General features: G+C 41.0%; 1 protein-coding gene across 1 annotated transcript; it reads right to left on the minus strand.

The window, feature by feature from the left end:
- Positions 1–2751: 2751 nt before the first annotated feature.
- Positions 2752–5424, minus strand: LOC114170132. The gene has a single exon (XM_028055615.1). It carries the CDS (start codon positions 5422–5424, stop codon positions 2752–2754), a length of 2673 nt encoding a protein of 890 aa, XP_027911416.1.
- Positions 5425–14144: the final 8720 nt, after the last annotated feature.

The raw sequence follows: 14144 nt of genomic DNA on the forward strand, positions 1-14144 counted from the left end.
CAAAATCTGTGCAGAGGTGACTTCGGTTTCCCCCATTACCTTTATTTCGAGAAGTTTTGCGCGTGCCAAGATATGTGGTTTCCGACATCATCGCGTATTGGGGAGTGGAAAGGTTTTGCGCCAATTGAGTGGGCTTGGGCTTGGGATTGATGTGACTGCGCCTAGGGAATTGTGACAGACACTACATGATGACCGTTAGATCACTTCAATCCAACGGGTGATACGCTTTCCACTGTTCCCCTGATCTCACTATAAATAGGGTAATTACTTTTTGGGGCCCTCCTTAGTTCCCTTTTCTCTCCTGAGACGTCTCGCTGGTTTTGCGACTCTTGGCAGGTATGTCCTTGTCTTCATTGTCTGATAAATCAGCCTCTAGGGTTCACGCAGGTCGAGTAGGTCCATCCTCGGCCCACCCCTCTAGCGATAGCACATCGTCTGACGAGGAGAGCTTATCAGACGTTCCCCTTCGCTCCGGCTATGAGTGGGTTGACAGTGTTGTGCGTGAGTATTTTTCGAAGTATAAGTGGTCTTTCTCCATTCGCAGATTTGCCGAGTCATATGCGATATTAGATGAGGATAGTCCTGACGAGGCTGTATCCTTAGACCGAGTTGGCCGCGTAGACAATGCTTGTCATGGGCGGGAAGGTTACTCTGATGAGTTCTTTTACATGTACTCTGTGTTGTTTACTAATTTACACGTGCGATTACCATTCGATGAATTCACTGTTGGGGTCTTGCGAACCTTAAATGTGGCCCCCTCACAGTTGCACCCTAATGCATGGGCTGCTTTACAAGCTTTTAGGTTTCTATGTCGAATCTTGGGGTTAAAACCATCTCCAGCTGTCTTCCTGTATCATTATAGTACTCGGCCTAAGGAACCTGTGAAGTGGTTGTCTTTGTTTGGTCAGCCGAGGGTCGTAGTCAATCTCGCTGGCTGTTCTTATTTCTTTGATGGCGATACCCCTAAGTTCCCATTTTACTGGACGCGTAATCCATTACACTATGATGCGTGGCCCCGGACTATGATGTCAACCGAGGACTGCGAAGTTCTTAACTTGCTTGACTCTCTTCCTCGACGACTTCCTACGAAGCGTATTGTGGCTATATTGAACTCTCCTCGTCCCCGTGGGGATATGTTGGGTATGTGCAAATTTTGCTTGTGGTATGCTATATGTTAACCTTTCTTACTTTGTGTTTGTTTGTATCAGCGCTAATGGCATCTCATGAGGGTGTTGGTGCGGGGCAGAAGAGCCGTTTTCATTTGCTTCGTGAAAAGCTGAATGAACGCAAGAAAGGCGGAGATCCGACGCCAGGAATGAGTGCTGCGATTCAATCTAAAATTGTGGCGAGTACTAGTAGTCCTCGGCCTCCTCCAGCAGCGGAGAAGAAAAGAAAGAAGACTACTCCTAAAGATGGGGGTTCACGCCTTTCCTCTCCCAAGCGTAGCCGCGTGTCCGAAGATACCTCTTACCAACGCTTGATGGGGTCTGAGATGCAAATTTATGATGGAATGAGCATCACCATATCCCAAGAGGAGGCTAACCTGATTACGGAGACTCCCGTGCCGACCTTAATAAAGGCTTTTGTAGAATATCAATCTCGAGCTTTGGTGATTGGAAGACACATCGACCATGAACTGATCAAAGTCGGTGAGACGGAAGATCTTGAGGCCGAGGTAGCTTTGCTGAAGAAGCAACTGCGAGCTGCCAACTTTGAGAAAGAGAAACTCTCAGGGGAATTGGGTGACTGTCAAAAGCAACTGCAGCAGGCCATCAGTGATAGAAAATCTTAGCGCAATCATTGTTTGGAGGCTGAAGAGAAAGTGAAGAAGACTGCCGAGGAGGTGTCTGTGCTGAAACGTGCTCTTACTGAAATGAAGACCGCGAATGCCGACTTGGACAAGGAAGTATGGGAGTTGTGGGAGAGCGTAGTTGAGGAGCATGAACTTGGCTTCAGGAAAGCCTTGCGCCAAGCCGCTCTGCTTTTTGAGATTCCACTAGACGATGGTCACTTTGATGTGGGGAAAGATGTATATCAGAAGTCTTTAGTGCGCATCAAGGACATTCCTTCCATCCCTGATCAGTCCGAAGACATCCCATCTACTCCTTCTACTGAGGCTGTGGAGGGGGGAAAGGATGATACTGATGCTGGTACTCGCGATGAGCAATGATAGCTATATCTTGGGCGTGTAAATTTTTTGTGTAGTAAGACTGCTTATGCAGGTCTTTTGCGATGTTTTGTGATTGTAATATTGACATCATATGATTTTTGTTTTAGGTGCGGTTTTACTTATATTATGCAAATGTTGACATTACCCTTTTCTGTGGGTTTAAACGATTTTATGGTGTGCGCTCCCTTATTGTGTTTGTATGTTGTAGTTGTTTTAGCGTTTGTTGCGTGCGTAGTGATATCGATTTGTTGTTGGATGCGTTGGAAGATTGATTTTAAGTAGTCGACCTTAGTTGGTTTGCAGTTGCCAACAGGGACTTATATGGTGTCAACCTTAGTTAACAAGTGATGCTAACAGGGACTTATAATGAATGTTGGATGTCCTGGTGAGGACAGGTCGTCGACCTTGGCTGACAAGTAATGTCAACAGGGACTTTGCTTTTCTAGGAACCTTGTGACAGGACTAGACATAGATGTGTGTTCAGCTGTTTCATTGATATTGGGCCTCATTAAAACCTGTCCGGCCAAAACCCTCCTTAGGGAAAAAGACCGGAGTAGGAAAGAGTACCCCAAGTGACAAGATTAGCTGTAGTAAAATTTTAAATGTGTTACATTCCAAGTCCTAAGGACTGGTGTTCCTGATAATTGTTGCAGCCTGTATGCTCCTTTGCCTTCGTCTGTGAGGACACGGAATGGACCTTCCCAATTAGCGGAAAACTTTCCCTCGACCTTCCTTGCATTGTTATTCATTCGCCATACCAGATCTCCTGGATGAAATTTTCTGGGCTTGACCTTGGAGTTATATCTTCTTGACATTCTTAGTTTGGCCGCGGCTTCTTGAATCTTGGCTAGATCCCGATGTTCTGTCAGAAGGTCTAGATTGTTTGCCAAGCATTGAGAGTTGGTCGTTTCTGCATATTTCTGTTGACGCAGGGAGGGTTCTCCTATTTCAACTGGAATCATTGCGTCTGTCCCATAAGTAAGGCTATAAGGAGTTTCCTTTGTTGCGGATTGGGGCGCGCAACGATACGCCCATAATACTTCTAACAACTGTTCAGGCCAAAGTCCCTTGGCCTGGTCTAGCCTTTTCTTTAATTCTTGTAGAATGACCTTATTAGCTGCTTCTGCCTGGCCATTCCCCTGCGGATGCTCTACTGAACTTGTTACGTGTTTGATGTGCAGTCCTTGGTAGAATTCTTTGAGTCCGGTATCTGTGAATTGCTTGCCATTATCTGTAATTATGGTATGTGAGATTCCAAAGCGACAGACAATGCTTTTCCATACAAATTTTTGCACCAATTGTGCTGTGATTGTTGCCAGCGGCTCTGCCTCCACCCATTTAGTAAAGTAATCGACAGCTACTAGCAAGAACTTTACTTGCCCCTTTCCAGGCGTGAATGGGCCGACGATATCCATTCCCCACTTGGCGAACGGCCAAGGTGAGGATATGTTGTGTAATTCTTCCTGCTTGACATGGGATATGTTCCCGTGTTTTTGACAGGGTATACATCGCTTGACAAACTTGGAAACATCTGCTACCATTATGGGCCAATAGTATCCTGCCCTTAATATCCTTGCCGACATCGTTCTTGCTCCAGAGTGGTATCCACATATGCCTTGGTGTAACTCACGCATAACATACTCGGCCTGCTCCATGTCGATACATTTCAGTAAGGGAGAGGTGAATCCTCTCCTGAATAATTCATCACCCACCAAGGTGTATCTTGCTATTTTTCTTTCCCAATCTTTCTCTATGGGCTCTGATTTGTTTCCAATTTTCAGGAAGTGAACAATGGGTGTTCTCCAATCCGAAGATATTTCGACCTCGTGACATTCAGGTATGTTGGTGGAGGGAGCTATTATCTCTTTCTGGAGGATCGACTTGTATATTCCTCTGCTTTTGGTGCTAGCCAATTTTGACAGGATATCTGCCCTGACATTGCATGCTCTAGGGACGTGCTCAACCTTGTGCTCCTCGAACCCTTGCAACATGTTTCTGACTATGTGATAGTATTGAAGTAAGAGGGGATCCTTGACTTGGAACTCCCCAGTTAAGTGTCCCACTGTGAGTTTTGAATCGGTGCGGCATACAATTCTAGCTACCCCTATTTCCTTGGCAAGTGTCAATCCTGCCACCATTGCTTCGTATTCCGCCTGGTTATTAGAAACTCTAAATTTGAATCGTAGAGATTGTTCCAGGACTATGTCGTTTGACCCTTCCAGTACAATTCCTGCTCCCCCTCCTCGTATATTAGAGGATCCATCGACGTGCAATGTCCACCAGACATTTTGAGTGTTGACATCTTGTAATTCTGCTGCAAAGTCTGCAAGTGACTGTGCTTTTATAGGGCCCCTGGGTTCGTAATGAATCTCGTATTCTGAGAGTTCTATTGCCCACGCGGCCATTCTCCCTGCAAGGTCTGGCTTCCTCAAAATCTTGTGTACAGGATGGTCCGTCCTCACGATGACACGATGGTTCTGGAAGTATGGTCTTAAGCGGCGGGCTGTCATGAGTAGGGATAATGCCATTTTTTCTACCGTTTGGTATCTTGTTTCTGCATCCTGCAAGGTTCGACTTACAAAATATATCGACTGCTGCTCTCGCTTCTTCTCCTGAACTATTGCAGCACTTACTGCATCTTCTGTCGCAACTAAATACACTACCAATGGGAGTGAAATGTCTGGGCGTTGCAGAATGGGGGGTGAAGTCAAGAATTGTTTGATGCTTTCAAAGCTTAGCTCGCATGCTTCGTCCCAGTGGAACCGAGTGGCTTTCTTCAGCAATTTTAGGATGGGTTTGGCCTTCTCCGCAAGCTTTGGCATGAATCGACTCAGGGTTGTTAGTCTTCCCATCAATCGTTGCACCTCCTTCAAGTTTTTGGGGCTTCTCATACTCGATATTTCTTCACATTTCTCGGGGTTGGCCTCGATTCCCCTGTTTGTCAACATGAATCCGAGAAATCTTCCTCCATCAACCCCAAATACACATTTTTCTGGGTTGAGTCGCATACTTGACTTGTTTAACGTGGTGAACACCTCTGCGAGATCTTTAACATGCTGCTCAATGGAATTGGATTTTACTACTAAGTCATCAACATATACTTCAAGATTTCTGCCTATCATTCCTTTGAAAATTTGATCCATGAACCTTTGGTATGTGGCTCCTGCGTTTTTCAGGCCAAATGGCATGACCTCATAGTAATAGTTTGCCTCCTCTGTGATGAAGGTTGTCTTTAACTTGTCCCTTGGGTCCATTGGGATTTGGTGATATCCTTAGAAGGCATCTAAGAAACTTAGGACGTGGTGGCCAACGGCACCATCTACTAACCGATCAATATTAGGTAGCGGGTACGCGTCTTTTGTGCATGCCTTGTTCAAGTCTATATAATCTGTGCACATCCGCCATTTCCCGTTGGGCTTTTTAACAATGACTACATTTGCTAGCCACGTGGTGTATCGTGCCTCCTGAATGAACCCAGCCTGTAGCAGCTTAGATGACTCCTCCCTTGCAGCCTTTCTCTTTTCTTCTCCCAACTTTCTTTTTCTTTGTGCCACCGGCTTTGCCTCTTTGAACGTGGAGAGTCTATGGCATGCCATGTCCGGGTCTATTCCTGGCAGGTCGGCAGTGGTCCATGCAAATGATATCTTGTTATGTACTAGTATTGCTGCTAACATTGATTTTTCTGATTCGCATAATGTAGCTCCTATCTGTAAGGACCTTCCATTATCAAGGGGTAGTACCTCAGTTCCCCCTAGCGGCTTAACCCGCTCCTCATCTTCCATTCGCGGATCTAACTCTTGAATGGATGTTCCATCCACATGGGTGATTTTCTCTATATTGTTTGACGATTGTAACTTACGCGGGTTTGGCATCCTTAAACTAGCTTTGTAGCACTCGCGCGCTGTCCTTTGATCCACATGAATTGTTATTATGTCACCAGTAAGAGATGGGAATTTCATAGCTAGATGCGAGGTGGAGACGATGGCTCCCAGTACATTCAAAGAGGGTCTTCCGAGGAGTACATTGTAAGAGGTATTTGCATCCAGGACCAAGTATCTTATAGATATTGTTTTGGTGACCTTGCCCTCACCGAATGTAGTATATAGGTCTATGTATCCTCGCGTTTGGACCCTTTCACCGGAAAAACCAACGATTTCATCTACAAATGGAGACATTTGCTGCTCAGGGATTTGCAGTTTCTTGAAAGTTTCCCAGTACAATATATCTACCGAACTCCCTTGGTCAATTAGGACCTTTTTAACCGCAAAATTTTCAATTTCCACAGTGATTACCATGGGGTCATCCTGCTTAGGATCGATAGCTTTGAAGTCATCGCTAGTGAAGGTGATAGGAGGCATGTTTCTTCTGATGGGTGCCGACACTGCATTGACTGATTGCACTACTCTTAGATGTTTCTTACGAGCTGTTGTAGTAAATCCCCCTCCAGCAAATCCGCCGGAGATCGTGTTAATGGTTCCTCTTAAGGGAGGCTTGGGGCCTTGCTGCTGATTCCTTCTTTCTTCACGGCCATGCCGGTTTGATGTTCGATAGCTGTGATGAGAGTCAGACTCTCTATGGTTAAGGGTCTCTTTATGGTGAGTATCATATCTCCTTGTATCTCCTACTCTGTCCCCGTTGCCTCGAGCTACAAAGCGCTGGAGATGTCCAGCTTGAATGAGTTCCTCAATCTTATCCTTCAGAGCTGTGCATTCCTCTGTTGAGTGGTCAAAATTTCCATGGTATCTGCATTGTCGTGTGGTATCTGCATTTGGAGGTGTGCTTGCTCTTCTAGGAGTAGTCAAGAGGTCAGTGTGCAAGGCCTCTTCTAGTACTCTTGACCTCAAGGCATTCAGGGGAGTATACTTGGTGAATCGCTGGGTTCGAGAATGGGTCGGTGGTCTTTGTGGGGCCTTACGCATTCTTACGTCAAATTTTCTGCTAGAGGTGTTGTCCTCGGCGGTAACTTTGTTCTTGAAGTCCTTCAGCTCTTCCATCCGTATATATTTAGCTGCCCTTTGCCTTAGCTCTGCCATACTGGTTGCTGGCCTTTTGCACAAGCTATCGGCGAAGGGTCCGCTTCTTAGCCCATTGATCATCTAGTGGAGGGCCACCTCTGGGCTTAAATTATCTATGCTGAGAGCAGTTTTCCCGAAGCGTTCTACGAATGCCCTGAGGGGCTCTCCTTTTTCTTGGCGCATATTTATGAGGGCTAGAGATGTGAGGTTATGCGGGCGTGATGTGGCGAATTGAGTTTCGAACTGAGCAGTTAAAACGTTGAAACAATCAATGGAGAAGGGCGCTAGGCGAGTGAACCAACTAAGGGATGCTCCTTTAAGAGAGATGGGGAACACCTTACACAGAATGACATCTTCGGTAGAGTATAAGCCAACTTGTGTGAGGTATACATGTATATGCTCATCAGGGTCTATTGTGCCATCGTACCTATCGATGACCAAAGTTTTCCATCCCCTAGGTAGGGGGGTCTCCATTATTCCGTCAACAAAGGGGTGCTTACGCGCTTTTTTCTGCACCGCGAGAGTGTTGGCGGTTCCCCTAGTTTGGGGGTTTTGTGTGCTCTCCTCGACGGTCTCAGCGCGTTGGGGTTGAGAGGTAACTTGGGTTTTACTGGGACGCGGTTGCTCCCTTTCACCCTCTTCATTGTTGCCTTCCAGTTTCCGTTTGATACTAGCATTTTCAGCTCGAAGCTCTGCCAACTCTTGTTGTATGGCTCGCATGATTGCCATCTGACTGCTTTCTACTACTTGCGCCTCCTGTCCGTTGCTTGTCATGTTTCTCGTGGACACCATGTGCATCAACTTGCCTCGTCCCCACGGTGGGCGCCAAATGTTCCTACCAAATACTAATGTACTTGTAAACACAAAGTTGTATAGGGACCAATGAATCTAGTAATGCACACGTCCACCCTCTTCACTTCTGTTCTAAGTCTGGGAACCTGAATGTCTTCTCCCACGTGCCTGAGTGTCTTCTCCCAGTTGCCTGAGTGTCTTCTCCCAGGTACTTGAGTGTCTTCTTCCGATGAAGGATTCTACTGGCGGGGGGCCTGTGAAGTCACTCCGACGCTCAAGTCAGTGTCAGAGTAATAAATGACTACAATAGTAAAAAATAGCATGGTGTTTTACCTCGTGAACAGTGCCTTTTATACTACTTTAATGGGCCAAACCTTATGGGCCTAGGACAGACAGTGCTTAATTTATATTATGTCTCATTAGTCGTGCTTAATTAGTCTAATTCCTATCTTACCGCTAATGTTCCTTTCTGCACGCGCTTAGTACATATGACAACTTACTCTGCCGAGGTATCATCTGCCCTTGTGTTAAGGACATCGAGACTCATTTCTTAGTTTGCTATCATGACCTCCTCTCTTGTCCTCAGATTATTTATCTGCCCTGATAAGTCTGTATCACGAAATTTGGATGGAGTATATTTGGATTTGTGCATATCAGGATTATCGGGCTGGAGTATCTTCGGCCCTTCAGGCTCAGATGGAATATATTTGGATTGCGCATTGGCATGTACCACGATTACTGGGCTGGAATATCTTCGGCCCTTTGGTCCTCTTAGTGGCTTCACATGCACCTTTTCCCAATATGTACAGTAAAGATCCAAAAACGCCTTGGAGCTCATTGCAACGGGATTTTCAATTTGAACTTATCGTTTCCAATCACAGAGTAAGTTTAATTTTACTTTCTTCTAGAGAAATTTTTGGGTTGGCATGCATGTGACCCTAGGGGTGTTGCATGTGATTGTAACGGGCTCCCTAGATTCCTTAGACCTTCTGAGATTCCAAGGGTGTGTTTGGATCACCAAACCAATAATCTCTGTGTCTTTAGGGTTTGGAGGAACGTAAAAAATAAGGCTAGAGTTGTGTTGAAAGCTTCAATCGAGTTAAGGGAAGTTAGAATTGATTTCCTTTGTATGATTTGTTGTTACAGTAAATAAATTACATCTGCAAGTTAAATATGGAAATGAATTTGGATAGTGCATTGTTGAACTTGATGTTGATGGATTTATTAAATGGTGAAATCTAGACTAATGAAACCCAAATGTGATTTATTAGATACATGTTGAAATTGAGTGGTTGGAATGAGATTGTTGAAGTTTGGAAAAGTAGCTCCTGATGGTATAATATACCTGTGTTTTGCACTAAAATTAGTAGTTTTCAAATAGAATAGAACATAACCAGGGATGTCAACCGAGCGAGTAGGATACAAGTAGTAGCTCTCCCGTATTCTACCTGCTGGATAAATATTCGTCCCGTATCCATATCTGTTCGGGTATCTGTTATGCGGATACCAACATATTTTTTTAATATCCACGAATATTCATAGATACCAGATACCCGCGGGTATTTATAAAAAAAATATATTTAACAACACGTTTTAATCATAAATCAAGTAAAAATACAATGCATAACATTTATAAATTTCAAACAAAGTGCAAATATTCTATTTAAATAGTGTTGAATGACAATTTACAAATAAATGAAGATTTTTTAAAACCAATCGATAAAAAATAACTCATTTAAAATCAATGTGTGATAATGTTTTAATAATTTTTTTAATTTAAATTAGAGTATAGCGGGTACGGGTATCCACGAGTACGGATACTATGATACCTGTACCCACCCCGTTAACATGCGAGTATAAAAAATACTCGTACCCGTTATCCGCAGATATCCATTTTCAATATCTATTTCCTACCTGTTACGAGTTTTATCTATAGATACCCACAAATACCAGTGTGACGTCCCTAAACATAACAAATACCATCAGGAGCCAATTGCACAAACTGCAAAAATCCAATTCTGGCACAAATTTTGGTGTGACGTTGGGTGGTAGTATAAAAGCGCTCGATGTGGGTTTCAAGATTTAAAGTCAGAGAGCTCCAAACAACAAGTCATTAGGTGTCACGTTGTGCGATCACTTCCTAGTGAGCTCTAGGGGTATGCTATGTTGGATGTTGCTTGAACGTCTTTGGTCCACACATTACAGTGAGCCCCTGAGTTCAATGCATTGGGCGCCCTCCCCTACTGTAGGACACCATTTCATGTTATGAAAAATGCTTGATTTTTCTTAATGTTTGTGTGCTCAAGTGTGATATCTTGTTAAGTAGTTGTGAAAATGCGATATTTCGGTATAAGAAGAGGATGATAAGGTAGTTATTTCCAATGGGAGATGCTATCATAAAGGTTGGTATGAGATGTATTGATGATAGAGATTTAACTGAGATTATCCCGACTCTACTAGTACATGGAATCAAATAGATGTAGAGGACTAGTTATGAGCATCGAGAGAGGTTCTTGTCTATAATGTCGATAATAGTCAAACTTGTTAGACGTAGAATTCACCCTATCATGTTTTATGAATCAGGAGAAGGCCCAAATATGGTATAACTATAACTCTTGGGAATAAAAGTGATTGAGCACTGACCGATGCAAAATCTTAGAGTGTTAGTCAATACATCAATCCTCTGGTGGTCATGGGTTTGTATGTAAATGTTGCTTTGATTAAGAGAATACTATGAATTTAATATTGATGATAATAATTAGTAAGTTTGGAAGATGACTATGTGTGATTTAAATTTATAACTATTATTCTAATTTATTTAAAATTTATAAGTTTTGAATGAGGAAATTTTTTTTAGTAAGGTTTTTTTCACCTTTTATGATAGTATATTTGTTTTGCAACAACAAAGTTCATGAATAAATGAGGAAATTGTTTGTAACATTTTATTGTCATTTTGAAATACTTGAAGAAACTATTTGAGAATTATTATACATCTATTTATAAGCTCTATTGTTTTGTCAATGTTGTTAATATACAATATGTGCATTTAACTTAATATTATTGTTAAATACTATTTTTGAACAATCACCAATTTCTTTAAATCAAATAATTTTTTTAAGACACATTTGATTATTTTTACTCTTTAATATTTTTGTTTATTGTACACTTCTTTCACAAGAAAATGTTTTAACTCCATGTACTCAATTGCATATTCCCTTATGTTGTGCACCTTTTTGACATTGAAAGATTAATAATATCTTTCATTTCATTTGTGTATGAAATTTAATTAATACTTAAAAATGGTAAGGGAGCGAGTACAACTATATCTGTAATCTAATAAGGATGAGGATGAGACAAAAGCTTTGATGTAAAGAAGCATTAAATTCATCCCATGCAACATTAATTTCTCTTCTCTTCTTTATGTAACTTCTCTAATAGCTGACAATAGTTATCTCTCTACATTGCATATCTTTTTACTTATTTGAGTGATAAAACTGCATATTATACTAGGCAAATTAGCTTGGTCAGGGTGGGGACGTCTGTGTCAAATGAAGTTGACAAATATTTTAGCTTTAGCTCGAATTCCAAAGAGATATTTAAATGAGGCTTTGGAATTAGGTGCAAATCTCTCATCAATAGATGATAAAAACATTCTCTATAGCACAAACCTAACCTTTTAGAGTATTCTCCTTATTCATTTCAACTTAAAATTTTTTATCCGTGCTTATCGTGTAATTGATCTTCATTTGTGTATCACACGAAGTGAATCTTGGCATGTACTCTATCGTTTACCAGATGAAGCACATGCACTAGTATATGTCAGACGAAAGTTCTTCATGTTCTTCAAACCTTATACTCTGTTGTCTTTAAAGCATTCAATTAAAATATCAAGGTGTTGCATTTTTGCTTTAACAAACTCATAACTACAACATGTAATAACTTTCCAATAACACTATTTAAGACCTATTCTATTTTTCACTTTTCCTCAAATTGGAGCATATCAAGGAACAAACTCAAAGAAAGAGACATAAAGTACCTATTAAGATCAGAAGAGAAACCTTGATACCCTTTTTATAATGTTGATATCCAATGAAGAAACATTTGAATGATTAAAGGGAAAACTTATCTCAACCATGTGTAAGGTATGTATAAAGCATGTGAAACCAAAAACACGTGTCACTAATATCATAAGGTGTGACTACATAAGTCTTCGTTAGAAAGAATATAATATGGAAAGACACAAAGAAAAAGACATTAGGAAAGACAAGAAAAAAAAACTAAGATCAAGAGAGAAACAATGATACCTTTTTTTAGAGTGAATATATCTATTGAAAAGACATTTGAATGATTGAAGAGAAAAATTATTTTAACAAGGTGTAAGAAAACTAAAAAACTATATAAGAGGCGATGACGAAAAAGTACAGGGTGAGGTAACTAATCACTAAGGACAAATGACTACAACTATGAGTTAACATATTGCAAGGACAATATTCCCAATAATTGGTAAGGTAAGATGACTATGAAAAAGTGCCCAAGTAGTTTCAATAAGATGTTTGTTTTTGCTTTCAACCATTCCATTTTTTTAGGATCACGAGGATGCAAAGTTTAATAAAAGATACCATTGAATTTCATGAATTGCTAAAATTTGTTAAACAACCATTCACAAGCATTATCACTAAAGCAAACATGTATGGATATACTAAATTGTGTTTTAGTTTCCTTAAAAATATTAGGAATATAAAAAGCGGTTATGATTGGATGATTGGTTATAAATGGGCATGAGATTGATATGCATGAAGTTGGTGAGACATGGCTGTGGTATGGGTAGGACGTAATTCCATGACCCTCTTGATGAGAGCTCATGGTGGTACCTCAGGTAATGGATGGAATTCCACGAACTTCTTAGTAAGATTTTGTGGTGGTGCCTCAATATATAATTAAGTAAGGATTCAAGTAAGGATTGCATCCTGAAGCTCTAGAGAGTCAATTAGTCTTAAGTAGAGCGTACTGACTCGAGTGGTGAGAGTAGCAGGAAACCCTAGTCTTTGGCTGGCAAGATAATGGCCTTAGATGTTTGAAGGTTACCTTGGGCGTGGTAGGGTGAAATCCATTGGCAATGGCTCTGCAAAGCAGTAGAGACCACCACAAGTGCAAGCATCCAGTGAATCTAACTGATTATATGTATCCGGATAACTGAGTCTTAGATCTTGCATTTGTCTGCTATCACATGTTTGGATGATTGATATGTATTCTTGACTTTTAAATTGCCTGCTTGGATGTATGATAAAATCTTTTTACTCTAGCTTACCCTTTCTTCTTGCTTGTGTTTGTCTCGTGTGTGGTTTTCTCCTTTTGCGATGATCATCAATTTATTGATGTGAGCAAACATGGGAACCCCTGTTGATCGCAGTGACTATGAAGATGTTGCAGCTTGATGGTCATGGATTGGTATTTGAGTCACTATTGAGGCCATGTTTGAAGAGTTTTAATTATTTTGTAATCCCCTACTCATGGGCAAGTCTTTTGGCCCACTGTTAAACTTTTATATTTTGTTCCAAACCATGTAATGCCTCTGTTTTCAGTGTTGGTATGATTGGATAACTGTAAAACTCTCACACCCCAAATTTCGTGCTCTTTGGATATTATTAAGTATGCGACATTTATTTTATTAGATTATGTATTTAAATGGGACGTTACAGTTATAATACACTCTTCATCAACTAAATTCAAGTACATCTTGAATAATTATCAATCAAGCAAAATATTTAAAATCTAAAGGAGTAACAAAATATGGGAAGGACCCCAATGAAAAGGAGACAAAGTTTGTTTATTAAGACTCACAAATCCAGAGTACACAAATATTTCAAACTTGACACCATCTTCTACAATTGTTAACTCAAGATATTGTAATTTTGCATGCATCATCATTGAAGAGATCGTTGATGCACATATTGATGATGATGGATAAAAATAGTAAACATATGATTCACATCCAATGTCAATCGTGTGACCCAACATCGGATCCTACAATATAATATTATTTTTAGTGAATATGAGAATAATATCATGGGATTTAGCCAATTGAAAAAGATGCAGTAAATCAAAAGGGGAATCAGAGAAATAAAGAACAAAGTCAAAAACAAGAAATGGAAGGGGTTAAATAATAC

The sequence above is a fragment of the Vigna unguiculata genome, chromosome 11, assembly GCF_004118075.2.
Source record: "Vigna unguiculata cultivar IT97K-499-35 chromosome 11, ASM411807v1, whole genome shotgun sequence".
NCBI classification, from domain to species: domain Eukaryota; kingdom Viridiplantae; phylum Streptophyta; class Magnoliopsida; order Fabales; family Fabaceae; genus Vigna; species Vigna unguiculata.

Coding starts and splice junctions, on each gene's coding strand:
- LOC114170132 (XM_028055615.1), bottom strand. CDS start 5,424: ATGGACCCAAGGGACAAGTTAAAGACAACCTTCATCACAGAGGAGGCA.